Source organism: Eschrichtius robustus, chromosome 1, assembly GCF_028021215.1.
Source record: "Eschrichtius robustus isolate mEscRob2 chromosome 1, mEscRob2.pri, whole genome shotgun sequence".
NCBI classification, from domain to species: Eukaryota; Metazoa; Chordata; class Mammalia; order Artiodactyla; family Eschrichtiidae; genus Eschrichtius; species Eschrichtius robustus.
Window position 1 is genome coordinate 12,835,941 of NC_090824.1, and position 27,250 is coordinate 12,863,190.

General features: G+C 38.0%; 1 protein-coding gene across 1 annotated transcript in view; it reads left to right on the forward strand.

Moving 5' to 3' along the window:
* Window positions 1–430: 430 nt before the first annotated feature.
* Window positions 431–27,250, forward strand: part of PPP4R3A (protein phosphatase 4 regulatory subunit 3A) — a 38,770-nt gene continuing 11,950 nt past the window's right edge. The window contains exons 1-7 of the mRNA XM_068541498.1: window positions 431–1,433; window positions 14,146–14,201; window positions 17,252–17,350; window positions 21,296–21,913; window positions 25,088–25,165; window positions 25,247–25,363; window positions 25,798–25,953. Of these exons, the coding sequence (XP_068397599.1) occupies window positions 1,292–1,433; window positions 14,146–14,201; window positions 17,252–17,350; window positions 21,296–21,913; window positions 25,088–25,165; window positions 25,247–25,363; window positions 25,798–25,953 (1,266 nt within the window). The 5' untranslated portion in view covers window positions 431–1,291. The remainder of the gene's footprint in view (window positions 1,434–14,145; window positions 14,202–17,251; window positions 17,351–21,295; window positions 21,914–25,087; window positions 25,166–25,246; window positions 25,364–25,797; window positions 25,954–27,250) is intronic.

A 27,250-nucleotide genomic window follows, 5' to 3' on the forward strand; every position in this document is an offset into this window, starting at 1 on the left:
CTACGGCTGACCTCGCTGCGCAAACCTGCGCTCTTTCCCGAAAACTTCTCAATTTCTTCCCAAAGGAGAAAGGCCCGAGTCTGCGAGGCTCCGGCGCCACCGACCTCCGCGCTCCGGGTGCCCAGTCCAGCCCCAAAGACGGCTCGAACGGCACAGTCGCGGAGGCGGGCGCGCCGCGGAAAAACCCCAGGCCGAAGCCGCCCGACGCCTGCAGGGAGCGGCGGCTGAACAGCGAGCCACCCGAGTAGGCGGCGGGCGGACCCAGAGCCGAAGACTCCAAGCGCCCGGCGGGCAGAGAGCAGCTCAGGGCTCAGCAGCCGGAGGCGGGCTCCACGCCCCTTTCGAATCCCGAGGGGGGGCTGATGACGAACACAGGGAGCGACGGACGTACACACGCCCCGCGCTCGCACGACAGTACGTGCAGGGAGCGCGAGGGAGCCTCGGTCCGTCACCGGCGCGACCAGCGTTCCGCCTCCTCCACTCTCTGCGCTCCCGCCACCTCGGCAACCCGACGCCCGCCTACCGCCTCCGTCCGAGGCCTCCGCCGCTGCGAGGCTCGCGGCTTCCCTCCTGTCTCTTTAAATGGTGGGGCCAACGGGCCGCCCCTGCAGCTGCTGCCGGGGTGGCCCCGCGCGCCGCTATTGAGGGGCGAACCAAGATGGCGGCGGCTTTGGCTCTGTGAGGAAAACGGAAGAGGCGGCGGCAGCGGCGGAGGGAAAAGGACTCCCAGTAGCCAAGAGCGCTCGTGCGCCAGGGGGCTCTCGGAGTCTCCCGCGTAGTGGTGGCAGCTGCAGCAGGACCAGGCGCCGGTCGGCTTGGGACATTTGAAGCTGGGGAGCGGAGCGCAGTCCCCGGCTGCGGTGGCAGGGCCAGGTGTAAGGAAGGAAAACATGGCGGCGGCGGCGGCCTGAGGAGGCGGCGGCGGCGGCGCGGGAAGCAGATTCACGGAGATCATGGCGGAGGCGGGAGCAGGGCAGTGAACGGCGCCGCGAGTTCCTAGCGCGTTGGGGCGGGAGGCTGCGAAGCGCTGCGCGGCCCCCTCGGGGCGGCCGGGCTTGCCGGGCCTGGACAATAGCGCCGAGGAGCCGGAGGCGAGGAAAGGCGGGGGCCAGAGCTCGGGCCCGGCGGCGGGCCATGCGGGCGGCAGCGCGGCCCCGGGGCGGCCAGCGGCGGCAGTGAGGCCGGGGAGCCCTCCGCTCGTGGGCGTCCTCTCGCCTCGGCTCCCGCCTTCCCCGGACCCCTTTCCCGGGCGACTCCGGCGGGGCCTTTGCCCCGGCCCCCGGGCGGCACGATGACCGACACCCGGCGGCGGGTGAAGGTTTACACGCTCAACGAGGACCGGCAGTGGGACGACCGGGGCACCGGGCATGTGTCGTCCGGCTACGTGGAGCGGCTGAAGGGCATGTCCCTGCTTGTCAGGGCCGAGAGCGACGGTGAGTGAACCCCTCGCGGCGGGACCCTCGCCTCGCCCGCGCCCCTGGGCCACCTGCCCGGTCCTGTGGGGCTAGCGGCCCTGAGAAGACGGAGGGGACGGAGGCGACGGCCGCCGCCTCGGGGGAGACGGGCCCCCGGCACCCCTGTCCTCCCGGAGCTGCCCGGAGAGCGCTCCAAGTGTTTCTTTCTCTGAGCGCCCCGTCGCACTTGTGCGGGCCCGGGCGGAGCCAGGCGCGTCTGAGCGGTGCCGCCGGGACGTGTGCAGAGGTCGGGGGCCTGGGAGCGGGAGCCCGGACCGTGCCGTTCCTTTGCACTAGAGTGACCTTGAGAAAGCTACTGATCTAACCGATCTGCTGCCTTAGTTCACGCGTCTGTAAAGCAGGCATGAAACTTTCTTCGGAGCTGAGAAAGTTCTTAGCTGTTTCACTTTTTGGAGCATAAACATTTTGTTGTGCTTTTCTTCTTCTTTTTCTTCTTTTTTTTTTTTTTAAACGTATCATTGCTGCATCTTTCCGATCCTGTTGCAGGTTCGCAACCCTGGCTCTGGATCTGGCAACTCTGCACTCGGCAGAGGAAGTGCTTCTTTGCCGTGGGAAGAGAGATTTGTGTTCCCGCAGCGTTAGTTGTCTTTTTCATTAGAAATGCAGAACTTTGTGTGTAGTTTCACTGGGTAAACGGCCTGCAAGTTTGGAATCATTTTATCCGAGCATTTTATCCGATTGCTTAAATGTATATTCATAATTTGGTTCAGCTAACAGGTGGGGAGAAGTTGACAGAAACCTTTAAAACCTTTCGAATCTGCCCTAGTGATGCATATGCTTCACATATTTTGAAACAGCCCTTCAAGATTCAAAGACCAAGTTGCTTGAAGATAATAAGTGTTTCACATTTTTAAAGACTTAACTCAGTTTAAGGATTGCCACTTCCTCCGGTGGCGTACCATGAATTTCCCTTAAAGAAAATGTTCACATCAGGTAAAACTTTTCAAAATAGTTCTTTCTGAATTTGAAAATCTGCCTTGTAACGATAGCCTATAATTTTATGGTAGCTAACTGTCTGAGTTTATTACGGTTGTAGGTCTGTATCTAAATTATTACAAACTCATTTCAAGGACCTTTAATTGGACTTCCTACCCAGAATTCCAATTCCACGGAAAACAAATAAGACTCACCATTCTGTAATTGAAGACTGTAGGGACATTGCTTTTCAATTTGAATTGAAAGAAAAATGGTAACTTGGAGTATATTGCCCACAGATTACTTTATAAGCCTCCCCAAGATAACTTAAAACTGGAGAAAAATTATTTTTCCTTGGAGGCATTTAAAGGGTTTTGAACACATTAGGTAAATTTTTCTGAGGCCTATATTATTTGTCTCTTAAAATACAAGTTTGAATGTGAAGTGTTAGTGTACTTTTCTGTATGACTATCATATAGTAACCAACTACTCGAACTTCTACGTTTTTGCTTGTTTGGAAAACTTTTTACATAGTGAGTTGGAAAGTATAGGCTTTATAGGTTCAGTTAATCATGTGTAGGTTTGAGATGAACTCTTTGAAACCTCATAATAATTTGAAATAAGACATACCTTCACATCATGTGTTTAGTTGGACTCATTATACAAAGTCCTTTGTTTAAAGTATTTTTAAGCATTAAGTCTTAATGTCATATTGTCATTGGGAATCATACTCTTCTAACACAATAATATAGGAATCTCGGTTTTTTCCATTTTTATCTAATAGGGAAAGAGCTGAAATAAACTGTGCCATTGTTAAATTTATAAATTGTTAGGAAAACTAAATCCAAAGAGTAGGCTTAGAAAATTCCAGGATACTTGTGAAATACTTTGTAAATAATCTTTAATTTGATGATTTATGGGTTTTTTTTTTTCCTAACAGGAAAACTCCAAATAAGAATAATAGTCAAAATTTATTGAGTATCTACTGTGTGCCAGAGATTCTTCACTTGTATCCTCTGGTGTCCTCTTGGTGTAGGTACTGTTATTAGCCGTATTTATAGATCAGGAAACTGAGGCTCAAAGAAGCTAAATAACTTAAGATCACATAGCTAGGTTAAAAAGCAAGGAAGAGGGCTTCCCTGGTGGCGCAGTGGTTGAGAGTCTGCCTGCTAATGCAGGGGACACGGGTTCGAGCCCTGGTCTGGGAAGATCCCACATGCCGCGGAGCAGCTGGGCCCGTGAGCCACAATTACTGAGCCTGTGCTCCACAACAAGAGAGGCCACGATGGTGAGAGGCCCGCGCAGCGCGATAAAGAGTGGCCCCCGCTTGCCACAACTAGAGAAAGCCCCCGCTTGCCACAACTAGAGAAAGCCCTCGCACAGAAACGAAGACCCAACACAGCCAAAAAAAAAAAATTAAATAAATAAATTAATTTAAAAAAAAAAAAGCAAGGAAGATCAGTGTTCAAATTGAGGTGGGGGAGAGGTGTCAGGGACTGAATAAGACTTCTAGTCTATGACTTGAAACTAGTATTATCAATTATTTAATTACCATCATTAAGTGTTTACAGTGTGTTTTAAACCCCCATATTATTGTCTACTTGCATTTGCTGCTTTATACTTAGATTCAAGGTTTATTTCAAAGAAAATGAAAACAATTTTTAGCCTAAAGATGTTAAAAATTATAGTTTATCTCCAAGCCACATGTAGGAGTTTTGTATTGGCTGCTAGCTCGGATTATCCATTATTGTGTGCTTCCCTCATTTTCCATTACAGGATAATTGAGAATTTTCCTTTTATTGCGATGAGCAAAATGGAAAGTTGTTTCTGGTATTCCATAAAATGAGTCATTTATCTTGTTAGAGGAGCGTATACACTTATCTGAAAATCAGGAAGGAAATTTCTGAATGGAAGTACTTGTGTCTTCCCTGTTACAGGGCACATCTGTCTGGGTACATATGCCCTTCCCCTCTGGAGCTGAGTGCTTGGCAAATCTGTAGCTCTCCTAGCCTTGGAGGAGAGATGTCCCACTTAAGTTACTGAGCCCATTTTCTGGATTGCATCCTTATTCAGTAGGTTCCTACTGGCAGATATGTTGTAGGAACATATCCTTTTTTAAAAACGAAGGTAGATTACCTCATTACCTCATAGCCATGTACCTACAAAGTTCTATCTTCCAATAAAGATTACTTAGTATTGTTTTTTTTCTTCTCCTAGTTTATGCTGTACCTGCTAGCTTGCTGAAGTGAGGGTAATGATGTCATCCTTTACTTACTCTCTCACTTTATGTTCAAATCATTCTACTTTTTTCCTCCATTATTATTTTTACCACCTCCACCTGCCAATTTTAGAATTGATAAAGAAATTGGAATTTCTCCACACACTGAAGGATGTCTTTGAACATAAAATCATGTTTATACTCTTTATTCTGGATTACTTTGCCAATCATCAAGAATATTGTTCTTATATTTGGTTTTCACCTTAAGTTTTATAAAGTATTTTTTACGTTTCATAATGGTTTTAATTCTGATTTGTCTAGTCAAAGTTAAAAAGATTTCATTTTCACTGTTATTTGAGGCATGAAGAAATGAAACATGGGGAAATGTTTTGTTCAAGGTAGTGCTGCTAGCTAATGGTAAAAACTGGAATCCTGTGCTTCTTCCTCTTGATAGAACTTGGTTGTAGGTAGATCTGCCTCTACTTCTACTATAAATAGAAAAGGAGGTCAACAGTTTGGGTAGGAGAGTCTGTTTTGTTTTGTTTTGGCTGCGGTGGTGAGAAATGAACAGAGATAGCATCAGCACTTTTTATGTTATTCTTATAAATCAGTAAGTAGTGTATAATCTTGCATATAGTAAGCACTCCAAATTTAGCTACCAAGAAGAACCCAGTGTCAGTACTGGGAGAAATATTTCACTTTGAAAAGCTGATTTAAATGCGCTTTTTTTTCTCTTGTGTAGACCTACTTTGTGGAAAATTAATAGGCTTAGGATAACCAAACCCTTATTTATCATCTGTTGCATGTGATAACTTTTGAAAGTTTGAGGGCCATTGTCTACATTGGGTATAACTGATGGGGTTGGAGTGTAGTGAAGGCTTGACACGGGGGTGGGACCTTTTAACATAATTCTACCAAGTTTTTTCTTTCCCAGGCCTTCATTTTAGGTTTTAAATGCCATGTGTAATCTGTGGTCCACAAAATTGGGAGGGTGGGACCTGGAACACAGACCTGCTATAGGTTTGAAACATACACTAGTCTCCTATCTGGATGAGATTTTGGACTTCCATTAATTCATTTTGATGGTGTTCTCTTCCTACTAAGGAAGCATAGTACCTAAGCTCTTGCCCTTAGCTTTGACCGTTGATAATGTCAATATATTGGAAAAGCCAGTATATTGCCAGTAAGGTTGAACTGCTTGCTTAAGAGCAGCAGACCTGGAAGCTCTTCATTCTGAAATCCTTAAGTATTTATCCAAATCTGAACCAAGAATCTAAGTTTCTTAACCCCAAACCATATACTCCCATATTACCCGAATCTGATTGATTGGTTGGTATTGAAAATAAAACCATAAAATTACAGAAACTATAATATATCATTTCTCCAGTGAAGGGAATTGATATCTTCTGAACAAGTGAATTTTCCAGCTAAATTAAACTGTGTAACAAGATTAAAAAATCTCAACAATTTTCATGGAATATTTCCTAAATGCTATATATTAGAAGGTTTTTCTTAGGCAGTCTAATGAGCCTGTGTTGGTTAGCCTTTTATTTGTAATGTGTTTCTGGATCATTGTTCTACTATTCAAGATTATAGTGATGCCAGGGAAATATTCTGATCATGCTGTTAAAAAAAAAGTATTGAGTGCTGGTTATGTGTTAGGTTCTGGGGTAGGCACTTTAATATAAAATTTCAGTTAATATTCAGAAGCAACCCTAAGAGGTATTATTTTTTTCTAACCATAAGTCTTGGTGCATTGATTCTTTGATTGGACAGTTCTGGGGTCTTTTTTTTCCTGTACCCAGCCAGAAATCTAGATTTTTTTTTTTTTAATGTAACATCTTTCCATTGTAAAAGATTTGCATGAATTTAGTGTATGAGTATGTTTGGTAGAACTAGGAATCAAACAAGCTGTCTGCTGGCTGGATCTATACTACGGGCACTAGTTTTAAGTTCTCTGATTTCAGCTCTTCAGATGAGACTTCATTCTGCATTCTTCATAACTACCCTCCCCCTGTCCCTGGAGGTGTTTGTTTTGTTTTGATAGGGGTGTATTGGGGGTTTGCAGCAGGATACTAGAAAAGTTCAAGAGGAACCAAGATGTGAAGTAGGGAGGGAACGTTTTTAATGACCTAATTGTTTATACTCATAATTGTACTGTTTGTTTTACTGTCACTTTTTCTTGCTATCAGCCTATGACAACTTTACCTGTAGTTGTCTTGGTGATGTTATGAGTGGCATTTCCCCTTCTTTACCATCGTCCCCCCATTTCCTTAGTGTACAGATCTCCTTTTTATCAGTATATTTGGGGCCTCTAATTGTGTCAGGATATACAGATCTATCTCATCTAAAACTAGCATAGTATTCCACTGTATATATTGAATTCACACAGTACAGTGTTGGCATAGAGTAACATTTCTCAAATTTTTTCCCTCAGGATACCTTTATAGTACTAAAATTGAGGATCCCTAATAGCTTTTGTTTATGTTTAAACAAGAAATATCTATCAATATTTACCACATTGTAAATTAAAATAAGACTTTAAAAATCTTTTCTAAAACAAGAATTCAGTGACAAGAATGCCACTGTTTTACGTTTTTACAAATCTCTTTATAATGTCTGGCTCAGTTTTTTTTAAAGTATTCTTTTCTGCTTCTGCATTCAATCTGTTGCACTATCAGTGTAGACACCGTGAGAAAAATAAGAATGAAAATGGCAAGTAATCTCTTAGTAATATTATGAAAATAGTTTTGATTTTTCTAGGCCTCTTGAGATCCCCACACTCTCCAGCTGGCTCATACATTGTTTCTAGTTTTTTTTTGCCTTTACAAACACTGCTAATGACATCTGTATTCATATACTTGGCACCTGTATGAGGGTGTAGGATAGTTTCCTAGGATTGTTGGACCAAAGAGTCGTATGTGTTTAGAAGCTTTGTAGATAAAGGTAAATGACCCTCCAAAAAGGTTGTGTTGATGTTCAGTTTTGGTAATAGTAAATGAGAATTAAGGACCCTCTTTATTTTTTGAAGAAGTATATGTGCAAATATGGCCTTGCACGCCTGTCAGAATCTTTGGGATGGACTCTGACAAGCATTTGCTGTGCAGGAGTATTCTTCAGTTCACCTGAGCGTGCCTGGTTTTGCTAGTGGTCTGAATGATAGATTCTGCAGTGACAAACTTAATTACATGTATTGATGCATTCCCCTTAGCTACATCAACCTCTCGATTTTTGTGTTTCCATATCCTTCCATATCCTTCCCAGTCATTCAGGTGGGAAGTGGGAAGGCCTTTCTCAAGTCTTGATATTGGGGTTTGCTATGTAGGCTTGTCTTTCTCTTGTCTGTGTGAGTGTCTTTCTCAGATGTGTGAGGAGACGGTGTCATGGTGGGGTGGTGGTGGTGAGAATGAATTCCTCTTGGAGGATAAAGGCATCTATTTCATTGGATAGGATGAATGTGTTTCTCAAATTAATTGGGGTGGGGGCTGTTTTACGTATGTTTCAGTTACTAAGATATACTGGATCTACCCATTATCAAAAGCATGTATGGAATCTAAGAAAAAAAAAGTCATGAAGAACCTAGGGGCAAGACGGGAATAAAGACACAGACCTACTAGAGAATGGACTTGAGGATATGGGGAGGGGGAATGGTAAGCTGTGACAAAGTGAGAGAGTGGCATGGACATATATACACTACCAAAAGTAAAATAGATAGCTAGTGGGAAGCAGACACATAGCACAGGGATATCAGCTCGGTGCTTTGTGACCACCTAGAGGGGTGGGATAGGGAGGGTGGGAGGGAGGGAGACGCAAGAGGGAAGAGATATGGGAACATATGTATATGTATAACTGATTCACTTTGTTATAAAGCAGAAACTAACACACCATTGTAAAGCAGTTATACTCCAATAAAGATGTTAAAAAAAAAAAAAAAGCATGTGTTCCCCTTAATGAGAACTTTAACTCCCTTGATGTCATTTAAGGTCTCCTATTAAGGAACATTTTCCTCATTTCTCCCCTTGTTATCTCTGCTACCATGACAAATGCCTCACACCTACAGTTGAACTCTACATCCCCTTCCATACCCACTTATTATTACTGGGATGGAACTACTGTTCCCAGTACTGTAGCTGTAGCAATCGATAACAGACTTGTTGGGGGGAAGGATTGTGTAAATGCATATTAACATTCAGCTGGATCTTTTTCTTTCAATTGATTGGATAAGTGCTTATAACTTTATTCAGTAGAAACTAGGAGATGGGAATGGGGAACCTAATAGATGGACTAGGAATAAAACTAGAAATGTGTCTTTTCATTATTATCTTACTTAGCCCCCCCAGTTAAAAGGCTGTTTCCCATATTCCAGCCTCTACAGCCTACTGACATCTTAGGGAACCTGGTATTTGGGGACCAGAGCTGGACTTCCTGAAGTTATGTCTTAGACTAAAGCCATTGGATATGGCTGAAATGGTTTCAGGAGAGATGCTTCCCCCTGACATCTTGAATGGCCCAAGAAAAAGAAAAACTTACTAACATCAGAAGCTTCTATTATGTGCTTATTCTTGTTTTAGCCAGCACTTTGGGAGGGAACACTTCAAACTTTGAATTTGTGATTGATTTTTCCTTTCTAGTCATCTTAACACTGTAACACTACTGAGAGAGTTTTGAAACAAATGCAAAAAAAAAAAGGCAAAAAAACTTGTACTCAAAAAATAATAGTTGGTGTTGGTGTTTTGTTTTAGCAGTTGCCAAGTCAGGTGTGTGGGGTTTTTTTTGTTTTTTTTTTTAAATTATTTTATTTTGGCTGTGTTGGGTCTTCGTTGCAGTGTGTGTGCTTCTCATTGCCGTGGCGTCTCTTGTTGCAGAGCATGGGCTCTAGAGCGCAGGCTCAGTAGTTGTGGCGCACGGGCTTAGTTGCTCTGCGGCATGTGGGATCTTCCCGGGCCAGGGATTGAACCTGTGTCACCTGCGTTGGCAGGCAGATTCTTAACCGCTGCGCCACCAGGGAAGTCCCAGGTGTGTGTTTCTTGAAATCACAACTTGAAGTGATAGCTCCAGCCCCTATGCCATGTGTCATTTTACCCCTTCTCTTAAACTTAAAAAAAAAAAAAAATTTTTTTTTGAAGTATAATACATCAAAAAGGTACACAAATCATAAGTATTCAGCTTGATGAATTTTTCACAAAATAACCAGCACAAAGATGAAGAAACAACATAACCAACACTCTGGAAGCCTGCTTCATGTCTCTCTTCAGTCACTATCTCTCCCCTTCCCCTCAACAACCTAACTTCTAACACCATAGATTAATTTTTGCCACTTTTTGAACTTCATGTAAATGGACTTAGGGTATATACTTTTGTCTGAGGCTTCTTTCATTTATGTTTATAAGATTCATACACATTTTTGCATTTACATATATTTGGTTCATGCATTAACATTGCTGTATGATATTCCATTGTATGATTATTTACACTTTAGCTTTTTTTAACAGAATTCACATGCCATCTCATTCAAAGTGTATAGTTCAGTATTGTCTAGTATATTCACAGGGTTATGCAACCGTCACCACAATGAGAGACCATTTTGTCCTCTAAAAGAAATCGTGTACCCATTAGCAATCACTACCCATTTGTTCCCCCTTCCTCGCAGTCCTAAACAGCCACTAATCTACAAATCCTCTAAATTTGCAAATTCTGGACAATTCATATAAATGCAGTCCTAAAATATGTGGTCCTTTGTAACTGGCTTCTTTAACTTATGTTTTCAAGGTTCATCTGTTACAGCATGGATCAGAACTTCATATCTTTGTATAGCTGAATAGTATTTCATTTTATTTACCCATTCATCAGTTTTTGGACATTTGGATTGTTTCCACTTTTTGCTATTACGAATAATGCTGCTGTGAATGTATGTGTACACAAATTTGTGTGGGCAAATGTTTTTGTTTCTCTTGTATGTACCTAGGAGTGGAATTGCCGGTAACTCTTACTTTTTGAGAGAACTGCCAGATTTTTCCAAAGTGGATGCCTTTTTATATACCTACAAGAAAAATGTATGAGGGTTCCAATTTCTCCACATGGTTGCCAGCTCTTGTCATTGTCTGTCTGATTATAGGCTTCCTAGCTGGTGTAAAATGGTTATCTTTTTGTGGTTTTGATTCGCATTTCCCTAATGACTAAAGACGTTGAGCTTCTTTTCATGTTTATTGTCCATTTGTATATCTTCTTTGGAGAAATATCTATTCGGATCCATTGCCCATTTTTAAATTGAGTTATCTTTTTACTATTGAGTTGTAAGAGTTCTGGATGCAAGTCCCTTATCAGATATATGATTTCCAAATAATTTTGCCCATTCTGTGGGTTCTTTTCACATTCTTAACGGTATTGTTTGTAGCATAGAAGTTTTTAATTTTGATTATGTCCAGTTAGCATCATTTATCAATGATGTCCGATTTTTTTCCTTTGTGCTTTTGTGCAGTTTGACTTTTAAGGTGGCATTACTTACTCAGTTTGGTTCTATGACGTTGGATCTCTTGCATCTTCTGAAATATGTTATAAACTAATCCATTTGTTTCACTCTATTATTTATGTAGTTTTCTGCAGATGGATTGTTTTTGAGAACATGATATATTTCAAAGTAGGGTTTTTGGAATGTATTTTCTCATAGAAACCCATGTTTTGAATATGATTATATGCCATGACTCATCTTTTAAAAGTTTGATCCATAATGTACCTGACATACTTTGTGATTTCATTGGGAAATAATAGGGTGCAATTTTTGTTCTAGTAATTAAACAACAAACAGTGAAAGAATATTTACAGAGATAGTTGGAAATTTTAATACTTTTAAGGGACTCTAGACATTGAGTTCGTTTGCTTGCTGCTTTTTCTTGTTATAAATATATCACTAGACAGCTCATAGTAATTACCAAAATAAAAATTTGATGATTGTGCATAAAGAAAATTAAGGGTCACTGGAAAATTTATTTTGATTATTCTGGCAAAAGTTGGAAAAATGGGAAGAAGAGTAATCAGGTTTCCTGCAGAATGTGAGCATATTTGTCTGAACCTCAGTGAGCCAAAAATAGTAAAAAGAAAAGAGCCTAAAGAAATGGGGTGTTGGAAGTACAGGTGGGAAAAATAGGGAGACTGTTTAGTTACCTTAAGTACAGAAAGGATAAGAGACAGGTTTTGGGTTAAGCAGTTCACCTGTGCTATACACTGGAAAGATTCAAGTAAAGTGGGAAGCTTTCTTGTGCACAAGGTGTTTGCAAATTAAGTCACTGCAACTTGGCAAATGCTGGTATTTTACTATATATCTTCAATATCACTGAGCACCATTACCAGCACGTGGTAGTGAATGGTCAGTAAATTACTAACACGGGGCAGTATCATAAAATTAGTAAACAAATTTTATCATTAAGGCAAAACTAGTCAAATTTGGAAATGTTAAGAGTGCCCTTTTCTCAAGTGTCTAGCCACTATTTGGAATGGATAAAGCAACTGTTAAATGTAATATGAGAAGAGTTGAAAGCTTTGGATGAGAGACAGCTGCAGAGAAAATGCTTTTTCTCAAGCATTTTGGGTCAGAACTTGGCTTTAAACTGGAACTGGTTGAGGAAGGGAGAGGTATACATTTAGTCTTAAAATTTGCTCTTTGTGGAGACATACAGATGGCCAACAGGAACATGAAAAGATGCTCAACATTGCTAATTATTAGAGAAATGCAAATAAAAACTACAATGACGTACCACCTCACAGCAGTCAGAATGGCCATGATTAAAAAGTCTACAAATAACAAATGCTGGAGAGGGTGTGGAGAAAAGGGAACCCTCCTGCACTGTTGGTGGGGATGTAAATTGGTGCAGGCGCTATGGAAGACAGTATGGATGTTCCTCAAAAAACTAAAAACAGAGTTGCCATATGATCCTGCAATCCCACTCCTGGGCATATATCTGGATAAAACTATAATTTGAAAGGATACATGCACCCCAGTGTTCATAGCAGCACTATTTACAATAGCCAAGACATGGAAAACAACCTGTCCATCGACAGGTGAATGGATAAAGAAGATGTGGTACCTATATACGATGGAATACTACGCAGCCGTAAAAAAGAGTGAAACAATGCCATTTGCAGCAACATGGATTGACCTAGAGATTATCATACTAAGTGAAGTAAGTCCGACGGAGAAAGACAAATACCATATGATATCACTTATATGTGGAATCTAAAATATGACACAAATGAACTTATCTGTGAAACAAACAGACTAGCAGATATAGAGAACAGACTTGTGGTTGCCAAGGGGGAGACGGGGTAGGGGAGGGAATGAGGGAATGGATTGGGAGTTTGGGGTTAGCAGGTGCAAACTACTACATACAGAATGGATAAACAACAAGGTCCTACTGTATAGCACAGGGAACTATATTCAGTATCCTGTGATTAAACCATAATGGAAAAGAATATGAAAAATATGTGTGTGTATATATATACACATGTATAACTGAATCGCTTGTACAGTAGAAATTAACACAACATTGTAAATCAACTATACTTAAATAAGTTTTAAAATTTTGCTCTTTGTCACAAAGCAGTAGTTATCTTCTAATACCTTGAGTATTATGATACTGCCAGGGGAAAAACAGAAATGTGCAAATTAGCTTATTCTGAGAAGTAAATTGATAATTTGAAGATGGAGAAGTGTGATTCCTGTATTAAACAGAAATATAAGACTTTCTGGGGCTTCCCTGGTGGCGTAGTGGTTGAGAATCTGCCTGCCAATGCAGGGGGCACAGGTTCGAGCCCTGGTCTGGGAAGATCCCACATGCCGCGGAGCAGCTAGGCCCGTGAGCCACAATTACTGAGCCTGCACAGGCGAGAGGCCGCGATAGTGAGAGGCCCACGCACCGCGATGAAGAGTGGCCCCCCGCTTGCCGCAACTAGAGAAAGCCCTCGCACAGAAACGAAGACCCAACACAGCCATAAATAAATAAATAAATAAATAAATTTAAAAAAAAGAAATATAAGGCTTTCTGAAGGTGAATCATAATTTGGGGATGTACTTGGGCAATGGATCATATCCTTGATGTTTTCAGACTTTTACCAATGAATTCTTATTTTCAGTCTTGAGAGAGACCAGATTTTATTTATAATGCTTATTTGCATGTTTTAAGTTATTTCTCTAAATAATACTGTATATTAGAGATTTAATCCCAGATCATCTGGCTTCACACTGTGCTGTTTCACTACCTTCTGCTGCCCAGGAGTTGTTAGATTTCTATTACCATCTAGTGCTCACTCTTTAGATGATCGTGTCTGTTTTGTTAAAAGTAAACATGTATAAAGCAAGCATTTCTTAGGTTACAGGCTATTATATTTAAATTTGTATTGTTTTAAAATAATATTTCCTCAACTAAAGTTGTATGTGCATCAATCCTTCAAAAAAGGAAATGTGTGTGTATGTAAGGGAATATAATTTTGCTGCTTTACAGTTACATAATGGAATGTGTTTGTTTTTTTTTTCCTCTTTCCTAGGTTCTCTACTTTTAGAGTCCAAAATAAATCCTAATACTGCATACCAGAAACAACAGGTAAAATTTTGAAGATGTTGTGCTTTATCTTGCATATTATCCTCTCAATTTGGTGATTAAATGAAAATTTGCCATCTGATTTCTTACAATGAAAATTTCGGAGTAGATTATAAGATGCTTTGCCAGTCTAATTCTAAAATCCAGTTCTACCAGTCTCTATATGTATAAAGCAATCATTTTAAATTAAAAAAAAAAACTTGCTTCAAGTTAAGCTAAGTTCTAGATATTTGACTAACAGCCTTATTCTCAAAAGTTAAAACCTAAAACGACAATTTTCTTGTTTCTACCTGAAGAGAATTTAAAAAGTGACCACTGATGGAATAATCACCTACTAACACAACTAAATGGTAGAAACTCCTTCCTTCACTATTGTAAATGCTAGTGCAGGAGGAACATTCATATCTCTATACAGCAACTCAGTATAAATACGAATCTGATTACTTATATAGCCTGACTGGGACCTTATAATGATGTAACAGTTTTTTAAGAACTTTCAATTTGAGTACACTCTCTTTCTTGTACCCTTCTGATGCAAGAGATATCTGAAAGTAAATCTCTCACTTAATACTTGCAAGCACTGTCATCAAAATTGGTATTTATTCAGAATATACCCATGTAGATAATACTGAGTGCTTTACAAAGCCAGTGAAATCAGTAGCAGTTCCCTCATTGCCCTGAAGGTGCATATATAAAATAACTTAAAGTAAAATATACTACCAACACATTTATATTTATATTACTTTATAAATATATAACTTTATAAATAAATTAGAAAGTGCTTTGCTTCATCATTGACCAATAAAATACTACTAGATTGAAGTTAGTTTTATTTTGCACATAAGATGAGGCCTAAAGATTGTGGCTTGCTTGAGGTCACACAGATAGTACATAGGAAGTCGGATATTTACTCCTAAATTTATTTAATGGTGATTTATTTGTCCAACAGGTATTGGTACAATATGAAATATTTTCTTGATGGTTCAGTGGTCTGTTAAATACACTTTGTTGCATTTGGTGTTCTTAAGAAAACTCTCAGGTTAGATTGCAGTGGCTGGAGACTAGAGTATTATTTGGTTTTGATATTCTATACTTAAATTCACGTTTTGAGTTTTCAGTCAGCTGAAGAGTAAAAAGCACATCCTAAGAAAAAGAAAAGATCAAGTCTATTTTGAGGATGAATGAACACATCTATATGTCTTAACCTATAGGTTGTTGGATGATAAGCAAGCAGGATGATTTGGTGAAAATTAGGCTCTTCAAGGAAAACAGAAGAGTAATTCCTAAAAATTTTCAAACTTATGAATTTGTCAAATGGATAATTAAGAGCGTATTTCTAGCTGTGCCCTGATGTAAGCCTCCAAATGATTCTGAATATACACCGTAACAGAGTAGTTGCTTACAATTGTCTTAAACTTATCTTATTACTAATGTGATAGTGGTTTTAGACTTCTTCCAATAGATCTTACCTTATTACCGGTTTTCAAAACAGTATGATCCCATTTATTTAAAGACGAAACTGAGGCCAACTGACTAATTTCTGACATGTTGATCTTACAGTGTTAATGTAAATTATTTTGAGCTGGAACAGCTACTCAGTAACTGGAACAGATTGCTTGCCTGGGATCTATGATCTCTTGAAGTTCTTGAAGATAATAAAAAGGGGTCTTTGAGCTCTTTTTTAAAATTCTGAGTAAGACTTATGGATTTATCCTCTTAGTAATGCTGCACAGCCTAATCAGAGGATTGTTTATTTACTTCTGGCTGGCATCACTTTAGTTCAGTAAGAGACTATTGGTCTCATGATTGACAGTTAAATAATTGACTGAACAGAGTAAATATGCAATTTAGCAGACAAATTTTTAAACATGGGATCCATTTGTGTAGCATAAGCGGTGTCCTTATGAGGTACTGAAAAGTATTAGAACTTACATAGATCTTTTAAGATACCTTAAAATATAGTCATGTTTCCTCCTCAATACAGGAACTTTTATCATTTCAAAAGATGCTCAGCCAGCCTTGGGTTGGCTCCTTTCAGTTACTTATTAAATTATTTTTCTTTATATTGTGTTCACATCTAATTTCTACTCCTAATTCGTCTCTTTGGACCAGTTTGAAAAAGGCTACATGGTAGCTGTTACATGAGGCTTCTTTTTCAAGTGTAACTCTCCCTAGTGCCATTCAGAAATTCTTAATATGATTCATAGATCCCTCTGGAAGAAGGCTCTTTTTTGAAATGGTTAATTGCTATGAAAGTGTATGTGTTTATTTATAGTCAGTAATTTCGAAAAGATACCTTAGACCCTATAAATATTATACCATGCATATTGTAGGATACAGGCTATTTGTACTACAGTAAATATAAAGTGGTCTCAGTATTGTAATTGTAGTGTCTTGCTGAGATTACATCTTAGTAAAAACTGTTGAACTGTTTATTAAACTTACTATCATTAAAAAACCAAAAATTGGTATGAAATGATTAAAAGGGTGGTAGGTGGTAGGAGCAGCTTGCTTCTTGAACTTTGGTAAAAGTTAAAAAACCTCTGTCCAGGTAAATGCTCACATATTACAAATTTAGCCAATAATTTCAGGGGCATCATGGGCCTCAAGTGCCCCAGGTAAAGAACACCCGATACTGAAAATTAGAGAGGAGGAGCTATGTTTATTAATCATCCTCCTAACATGCCCTTGTTATTGAATACTCAAGACTCCCTCTTTGAGTGTTTTGACTAGAGCATAAAATGTAACTTAATGTGCAAGCAAAGGATTGACATAATGTTTAGTTTGTATCTTTTGATATATTTAGATTGTGTGCTCAATTTGTAGTGCTTTTCATATATTGGTTCAACTTCTCCTTAAGGAGAACGTTGTTTTTATTTTATAGATTGGATAAAGTGAAGTGCAAAAAGGCATTGGAAATTACTGACATCAGTGTTGCAAAAAGTTAAAAATGAGTACTGTTCTCAATTCCCTATTGCTTTGTTCATTTGCCTTATACTTTGAAGTAGTTTGTGATAATATATGTTAATCATTCAGACTTCTTTTCTCTCAAGGACACTTTGATTGTGTGGTCTGAAGCAGAAAATTATGACTTGGCCCTTAGCTTTCAAGAAAAAGCTGGATGTGATGAAATTTGGGAGAAAATATGTCAGGTAATTTTAAAAATCAGAAAATCAACATGCTTTCTTTTTAAGCATTTTGTTTTTTGCTGTGCTTTATGCTAATGCCCCAAATTTTAAATAGAGACACATTTCATATAGATCTTCTAAATTCACTGCTGTCTGTGCAAAGCTTGATTTATAGGAAAGTACAGTTTATTGACATTAATCTACCCAGCCCAGACCTTTTCTGAACTCCAGAGTTTTACATCCAGCTACCTTTGAGAGCTCCTCCATGAGTGCTAACTAGCATCTCAAATTTAATAGTCTAAAACTGAACGTAATCTCACAGAGATTTGTTCATTCTCCTAGCTATCTCTCTTATCTCGGTAAATGCCACCCAGTTGCTGAAGCCAGAAACGTGTTTATCCTTCCTTCATCCTCTATATCCATTCAGTCCCTCAATTGTAAGTCTTAAATGCATTCACTTATCTTCATTTTCATTGCTATTAGTTTACTAAGCCACCATCATTGCTTGCCTGGTTTATTGCCTTCATCCTAAATCTGTACCACAGCTGGAGTGATCTTTTTAAAAATGCAAGTCTGATCATGTTACCCCTTGTTCAGTAACTTCTTGTGGCTCTTGACTATCTCTTCAACGTCATCATGCATGTTCTCAATTGATTCTGGAATTCCCTAGTGGTTCTAGTACCTCAGTGTAGTGATAAAATCTCCACAGTCTTTTGAGAATGGTCATTTTTTATGCGCTCTGATGGCTAAAGCCACTGGTTCTTGTTATGGACTTATTTAGACCATTACATCCTAAGGACACTTTCTCTATCTTCATGTTTATTTTATCTGGAGAATAAATAACTTACAGGAGATTCTTTAATTCATTGGTTCTCAAGGTGTGGTCCTCAGACCAGCAGGATGAGCATGACCTGGGATCTGATAGAAATGCAAATTCTGAGATCCCCATCCCAGATCTACTGAATCAGAAACTATGAGTAGGTACCAGTAATTCTATTTTAACAAGCCCTCTAGGTCAGATTTTCTCTGTAAAGGGCAAGATGGTAAATATTTTAGGGTTTGTAGACCATACAGTTTAACAGCTATTCTGTTCTGCTGTTGTACTGTGAAAGTAGCCATAGATAACACATAAATAAATGGACATCATTCTCTTCCAGTAAAATTTTATTTACAAAAACAAGTGGTGGGCCAGGTTTGGCTTGTTTGTCAATGCCTGCTTCAGGTGATTCTGATGCACCCTGAAGTTTTAAGAGCCACTGCCTTAAGAGAAGCCACAGTGCTCTTGAGGCACAGTTTCTCCTTAACTTGCAGAATTTATTTCTGCTATATAATTCTACTCAGCTGTGTTTTTCATAAATTAACCTGCCTGTTAAGCTGTCCCTTTCCTTCTCTTAACATGTGAAAAACTAACATTTGTATTTATGCTTTCTTCATGTTTTCTTTGCTTTCTGTCTCATACAGTTGTTTTTACAGCATGTTCCTCTAGATTTTTGTCATGTGGAGTTCTTCCATAGAAAGAGAAGAGATTAATGAGCTCAGGGTGGTGCTGAAAGCACCCGTTATTCAGACAAATCTTGTTCTCTTTCACCTTTCTAAGATGAACAGTCCCACCCTGGACACAATCTTTTATTGGGTCAATATTTAACTCAGACCTGGACTCAATCTGTTACTGTCATGCCTGGCTCTCCTTTAAAATTGTCAGAGCTTTATTATACTTTTCCTTAGTCTGTAACACTAAATTTTTCCGTCATTTTCTCTTGGGGCACAAGTAGTAGTACTTGTATACTTTTCTCTACAATAACATTCCTGGGAATCACTGCCTGCTTTGTTGTTCCTTTCTGATCTTCCCCTCCCAACTTTTACATAGTTTATGTTCAAGATGTCATTTCTCAATGACTCTTATGATCCTGTCTGCACTTCTCAATTAATTTCTGGATCCTGGCTTATTTTGGGGAATTTACTATATTTTGTTCTCTGAGATCTTATATGTTTCTCTGTTTCTTGAACTCATTATTTTTTGATCTAGAAACATCTAAAAAATCTCCCCATTTTCTAGTACTCTCCTTGAGAGCAGTTATGTCTGGGTGCATCTCTTTTTCCTTTTTATATCTTTATGATCTTCACATTCTCACTTTCTTCATATCTGTCCAGATTGACTTCTGAGATTTATCCTTTCTCATAAGTAAAGCTCTCTCTTCTAGCTTAGTCTACTTTCCTTTTTAAATTTTCATTCTTCTATTGCTTCTCTTCTGAAAGTAAGACTGAAACATATTTGTCAGATTATTACAGTTTCACCATGTTTCCCTGAGCAGATCAAATTCCTAAACACAGGTCTTTTTGATTACCTGTTCAGCCTTTGTATTTGCAAGTTAACTCCAGAAGATGGCATTTTTCATTATAATAAGGGCTCTCATCCCTTATCATTGGTTTTGTAAACAAACCCCTACCATTTTTCTATAGGTAGAGCCATAGCTTGAATACTAGGAGTCTAAAGCTGTGATGAGATCTTATGTAATTTTAAAAAATCCAGGGCCAACTTGAGACCATGCCAGGTAAGAGTTGTGAATGTGCCTAGCCTCCTTTTAGTGGTGCTGTCCACTGGGTTAAGGTCAAGACGGTATTGCCTTGCAGCATTTTTCTAGACTTAGTCCAGGACTTCTTCCCTTCTAGTATTCATCAACATCTCTTAACCATGCTAAGCAATTTAAGTTTGTTGGTCATTTCATATAAGGCCTAATTTTTCCATCCCTTTGCCATTCAGCTTGGCCTTTTGGGCTGGTTTAGTGGCAGTGTCTCAAATTACAGGGCCAAGATAGCAAAACTCATTTCATTCCAAAATACGTCTTTGACCTTTTGTAAAAATTTTCTTTTACCTTAAAATGTATTTAATTGTGAAGACTTATAACTTATCTTTTTATAATTAGAGCCCCTACACTGACATAAAGTTGGGGTTTATGACAAACTTTAGAGCTTCTAGGGGATCATGAGAGGTATAGGTTTGGGTGTGTAGAAAGGAGAACTTCCATGGTTTGGTTACTTTAAGCAGGTATTCTTAGGGGATAGCTCTACTACACATAGGTTGCAGTACTTTTTATGTGGTTTTATTTTTGTGTGGGTGCACTTGTTTCCCACTCAGTTTTTCTTAATCATCATTTTGGGCTACCAACCAGCTTTTTCATACCAAATCAGTGACCTACTTTGGTCCAAAGCCAGTTTGTAAATGCTCTTGGCCCTTGGTTTCTAAATTAACTGATATTAAATATTTTTCTTATTGCTTACAATTACATATATTTTCTATGGTCACAGCATTTGTTTGAATTTTACTTAAACTTTGAAGAGTTTGGTGGCTCTACCAGAGCACAGTGCTAGGAGTATTTCTGAGATTTGCCCTGGTCTGTTGGAAAAGAGGGCCATGGATATAAAATGTGAGTGGATGTTTTACCATCAGGCCTCTATATATTATGCGTCTGCAGGGCACTCTAAGTCACAGTCACAGTTAGTTTAGTGGATCTTTAGAATGTTTCCGTTGCTGGTAAACCTTGTACTTACAAGAAAGCTCATTCCATTTCTGAACTTTGAACTTTCTTCCTTAAAATCAAAAGTGTATGTTATTTGTAGAAATGTGTTTAGAAAAGTAGGCAATTGTGTCGAGCTTTGTTTTTTTTTTAACATCTTTATTGGAATATAAATTGCTTTACAATGGTGTGTTAGTTTCTGCTGTATCACCGTGAATCAGCTATACATATATCCCCATATCCCCTCCCTCTTGCATCTCGCTCCCACCCTATCTATCCCACCCCTCTAGGTGGTCACAAAGCACCGGTGTCAAGTTTGAAGACTTAAAGTTTGTCTAGTCTTAAACTTGAAAATTATCATTATAGTTTTCTTATAACATCTCTTGTATCTAAGAATATCATTTAGATTTGCTTTGATTATATTTTGTCAGCTATCATAAATCTTGTTTACTAGGTTCAAGGAAAGGACCCATCAGTGGACATCACTCAGGACCTTGTAGATGAGTCTGAAGAGGAGCGTTTTGATGATATGTCATCGCCAGGTTTAGAATTGCCATCTTGTGAATTAAGTCGCCTTGAGGAAATTGCAGAACTTGTGGCATCATCTTTACCTTCCCCCCTGCGTCGTGAAAAACTTGCACTAGCACTGGAAAATGAGGGTTACATTAAAAAGCTCTTAGAGCTTTTTCATGTGTGTGAGGATTTGGAAAATATTGAAGGACTGCACCACTTGTATGAAATTATCAAAGGCATCTTCCTCTTGAATCGAACTGCTCTTTTTGAAGTTATGTTCTCTGAGGAATGTATAATGGACGTCATTGGATGCTTAGAATATGATCCTGCTTTATCACAACCACGAAAACATAGGGAATTTCTAACAAAGACAGCCAAATTTAAAGAAGTGATTCCCATATCAGATCCTGAGCTGAAACAAAAAATTCATCAGACATACAGAGTTCAGTATATACAAGACATGGTTCTACCTACCCCTTCAGTCTTTGAAGAAAATATGTTATCAACACTTCACTCTTTTATCTTTTTCAATAAGGTAGAAATTGTTGGTATGTTACAGGTGAGTTAGATCATTCTTGTTTTTCCTACTTAAAAAGATACTGATTGCCTTCAGCAGAAATAATTTTCTGTTCCTTTTAGGCATCCAAATTGAATTTTAATTTTTGTCTAAAGGTATGTATTTTGGTGATACTACAAGAGATTATAATATATAATACTGTGGGACCAGAAGGTTGTGTTGGATTAGGTATGATAAATGTAATTTTTTTAAAAAAAATCTAGCTTGAAGAAATTTATAGGAAAAGGATCTTAATGAAATGCTTGAATGTGGAATTTTAGGGATATTAATCTATCAGTTATGCATAGAACAGAATAGATTGGAAGAGGAAAGAAAAAGAAGCCAAGAAATATGTCATTATTATAGAATACAAATTCTATAGCATTTATAGAACTCCCAGGTAATTATTTATTAGAGGTACAGCAGATGTTGGCAAGTTATAGCTGCATGTCTCCCTACCAGAAGGCATGCTTTTGTAATGGATGAGAGTGTGGGGAGGTTAGGCTTGAGTATGAGTTTCAGCTCTGCCTGTCACTTAATAGCTATGTGGCTTGGGCAACTTTCTTAATCTCTTAAAGCTTCAGCTTCCTGATCTTAAGTTTGTGATATTAGTACCTACGCTATAAGGTCATCTGAAGATTAAATCAGATGCATGCTTATAAAGCATTGAACATGATACAAGACTCTTGAGTATTATTTTAAAGTATCTATTAATAATTGCCTATTAAACTCCAAATTTTCTTTTCATAGTATGCCCAGTCTCTCAGGTGTGGTGTGTTAGGGTGCTTGCATCAGAACTGCCTAGGATGCATCCTGGATTCTGCACATAACACACAATCCAAATGTCTGAGCTGGCCGGTAATCTGCATTTGTAAATACTCCCAAAGTCAGAGAATCTCTCAGTAAATTATCCCATGGTGCATGAATTAGTCTAGTCCAGTTGAAATACAAGTTTGCATAGTGCAAAGATTTGTGAGTCGCACACTTCCTGTGTGTTTTGTTTCTTTATGCCCAAGATATTGTAATAATAACAGCTATGTGATATGATTTGAAAGCTATTGTAAGACCTTACCTCAGATCTACAAATAAAATAATTATTTGAAACCTGGATTTGAATTAAAAAAAAAAGAGGCAAATAAATGTCAGTAAGAGCTGCTTGGTAGCACATGTTATGAGTAAAACAGTAAATTTAATTTTTGTCTGTTCCTTTTTAGAAAATTGCTGTATTTTCAGTGACCCTGGTTTTATCACCGTAATATATATATATGAATTTAGATAGAAAAGTCAATTTTACCAAAACTGCTTTCCTGAAGCTAATGATTAAGTTCAGTTCACGTTGATTAATTTGACATGTTTTCCATTCATTTAAGACAGAGAAATAATATAGGCAATACAGTCTGGTAAGTACAACAGTATTCCTTGACATAGTGTATTGTGATTGATAATGAAAGAAGGGTGTTCTGGTACCAATTTTCATTTGTTCTTTGCTAAGGAACTAGTTCTTGCTAGCTACCTAATAGATCCTCTGCTCTGGTCTAGTTTTGATTCCTGGTTTCCTTGGATAGTCCTAAGCACTACTGGTCCTTTTCTTTAGCTCCACATGGTTCTCATTTTGTTATATAGGGATTTGTCACTTCTTTGTTTTCTTGGTCTTCAGACCTGTAAAATGCCAGTTTTACTTATTAAGTATGAATAATTTCAAATTGTTAAGTCTTTGTTTCCCTACAATATGCTCTGTAAAATGCAGGCTGCCAATGCTGTAGGTCTTTCTGTTTCTCTTGATGCTGAGCATTTATATTCAAAGTGCTGCTATGAAGGAAGGAGAGTTTCACAAATTTTTTGACAAGGAGTAATTAAAGCAGGTTCTTACCCACCTTGTACACAGTCATAACCCTTACTGTTGACTGATTCTTTGTAATACTGTTGAACCTTCTTAATTCTCTGTACTTCACAGCAGTTCAGAGAATCTTTTTTAATCATCTGATTTCCATTTGGTGGGATATATTATGTCTGAGGTGGATCTTGATATTGGATGCCATTTGAGGTGTGGCCTATTTGTACACTGCAGAAAAAGTAAAGGTGGGAATAGCCAAACTAATTTAGTGTCACAGAAAATGTTTCTTGAGCACCTGCAGCAGTGAATAAGGGGTTTATAAACTAGTGGGAGATACACACATACATACGTACATACACATATACATGTATATATATACACACACACTATATATATATATACACACACACGCATACATATATACATTTAGGCTTAGGCATGTCTGTAGGGCATGTAGTGTTGAATTTATTTCTACTAGCTGAGATAGTATGGAATTAAAATAAAACAAAATCTTAACTAAAAATAGTGACAAAAAATTGAACAGGCAATCAGGAAGGCTCTACCACCTACCTGCTAACTGATTGGGCTTTGGGTAAATTTCTTAATCTGTCTCAATTATAAAATAAGGAGGTAAGATAACATAACATGTGAGGTTATTTCCAAGTTCTGTACTCTTTTACATGCCCAGATGAGTATCCTCTGAGAGTATCTTTTGAATCATTTCCAAAATAATTTAATACATTTTAATTTAATATAGAGTAATTTAATAATGTATTAAATTATTTTGTATGTCTGTAGGTGGATAGCTTCAAATAATAGATGTTTCTTTAAAAGTTCTGAATTGAGCTTTTTATATAATTGAATCATTTCTGTTTTTAAAACATGAAGGAAGTTTTATCTTTGAGTGATTGTAGAACCTTAACTTCTAAAGTTAAGATTATGAAACCCTATGAAAATCACGGGTCTACAGACCATGTTTGTTTTTGTAATAAAGTTTTATCTGAACACAGCCATACTTGTTCATTGACATTGCCTATGGCTGCTTCCTACTATAACGGCAGAATTGAGTAGGTGTGGTAGAGTCCGCAAAGCCTAAAATGTTTATAATGTGGCCCTTAACTAGACTTAGGAAATAGAGCCTTGCCGAAATATAAAGGATAATCTTTCTGTATAAATCCCCAATTTATCCTTTAATAGTTTTTTCCTTCTCTTTTAAAAAACAGCATTGCCAATACCATCTTCCCCTTTTCCAGTTGTTGCAATTTATATCTTCTGTATTAGCGTCTTGAAAATATATTATACTCTTACTATTAGCATAATTAATTTATCCTTTGATTTCACAGGAAGATGAAAAATTTCTGACAGATTTGTTTGCACAGCTAACAGATGAAGCAACAGATGAGGAAAAAAGACAGGAATTGGTAAGAAATTTGATATTATGGAGGGCATGAAGCTAAAACAACACACCTTTTATGTTCACTTATCCTTTTGCCTAATTTCAGGTTAACTTTTTAAAAGAATTTTGTGCGTTCTCCCAAACGCTACAACCTCAAAACAGAGATGCTTTTTTCAAGACTTTGTCAAACATGGGTATATTACCAGCTTTAGAAGTCATCCTTGTAAGTTTGTTTCTCCTTATACTTAATTACCATCATATTTTTAATCCACAAAATAGTATATTTTTTATGTAGCATGCAACTGTTTGATTATAGCCAATATTTAATATCAGTTGTTAAAGTTAAAAAGCTATAAAATTCTAGTATTAGAGAGTCCTTGCAGAGAGTACTGAAAGGACAGAGGAATTTTCCATATTTTTAATATCAATAATTTGTTAACTTTGCAGCCTATTAGTTGAAATGTTAAAGTAGAAAAAAAACAGGAATAAAAGTAAGTATAACTTTATCCATAGAACAAGAATTTTACATAAGCAGAGTTTCCTTGAACTCTCTTTTTATTCAAATGTTTTCTTATAATTTGTTAGGTTTTGGATTTATATAGCTGCAAGTTCCATATTTTTATTATTATAGGAGAAATAAGTGCTTTTTATCTGCAGGGCATGGATGATACACAGGTGCGAAGTGCTGCTACTGATATATTCTCATACTTGGTTGAATATAATCCATCCATGGTACGAGAGTTTGTCATGCAGGAGGCACAACAGAATGATGATGTAAGTAAGAAGTTAACAGAGCAAAAAATAACCAGCAAGGTAAATATTATTTGCACTAACAGTAAGTATTTATACATGGGAAGCTATAACTGTATTTATTATTCATTTCTTAAAGATTTAAATAGTTGATGTTTGAGAAAAGTATAGCCATAATATCGTGGCTTATTCTTCCCCTAACTGGCTCCTGTCTCAGTTTATAAATTGTCTTACAGCAGTTATTTGTTAATGCTCAACTTAAATTTCTTTAAAAATTTTTGAGATTGTTTCTTAATTCAGAAGTTAATGTGCTATGTTGTGTTGTTTAAATCATTTAATCAATAAATTGTTCTATATGTGGAATTATGAATAACTTACCTAGGAAAACATTGGCTTTGCTAGGGTTAGAGTCTCAAAATCATCAAGAATGATGAAGCACATTCCTTTGGAAAGTGTTTAGGGTGTTTTCTTTACTGCCTAACCATAGGGAACAAGCTGTTGTGTGTACACGTACACACACACACACACACTCTCACACTCACACTCACACTCACTCACTCACTCACTTACCCACCCATCAGTTTCAGAGTCAGTGAGAGAATGTATCCTGGTGATGTGAAAGGTTCTCCCAGAGTCTGTGGTACATGGCATATGTGGAAGCCGTAAATGTGTGTGCTCTGTTTTCTTTTCAGATAATTAAACCTATCATCCTGATTTTTTATTTTCTCTTTCCCCCATAAAATCTCGGAAGTAACTTTTTACTTAAGAACAAACTAAGATATTCTGCCCTCAAACAGAGGGGGTAAAAAGACAACCTCTTAGAAAAAAATATATGTAGAATTCCAGCTTATCATATTTTTACAAAATGAGAAAATAGACTTTTTAAAGAGATCGTAATATGTTGTGATGTCAAAATGAAGTGGAATGCCTAGTAACTTCTATACTTAACACTTGTTTAAAAAATTGTAATGTCAGGGTAGGTGCAGGAAGTGCCAGTTTGAACTGTTGAATATTATGTCACATTTTGCTTTTATAAAACAGTCCTATCTTGAAAACCAAAAAATATATATATATTAAAAATAAAGGCTATTCTTGTTGGCACTGTAACCCACTAGTTGAACATACATTGATGTACTTCATTCATATGCAGTAGTCTTCTTGATTCCCAGTCTTGATTGTTATTTCCATGTATGTCTGCATTTTCTGTCTATCCTACCATTGCATATATAGGCAAGAGCAGGGATTTTTCTCACTGAATGCCTCTCAATTTTTCCTCTTCAGCCAGGAAAACCAGTCATAGTAGAGCATCAGGAAAACTAAGTCAATTTTGTATGTCATTTGGAATATCTATAATATACTT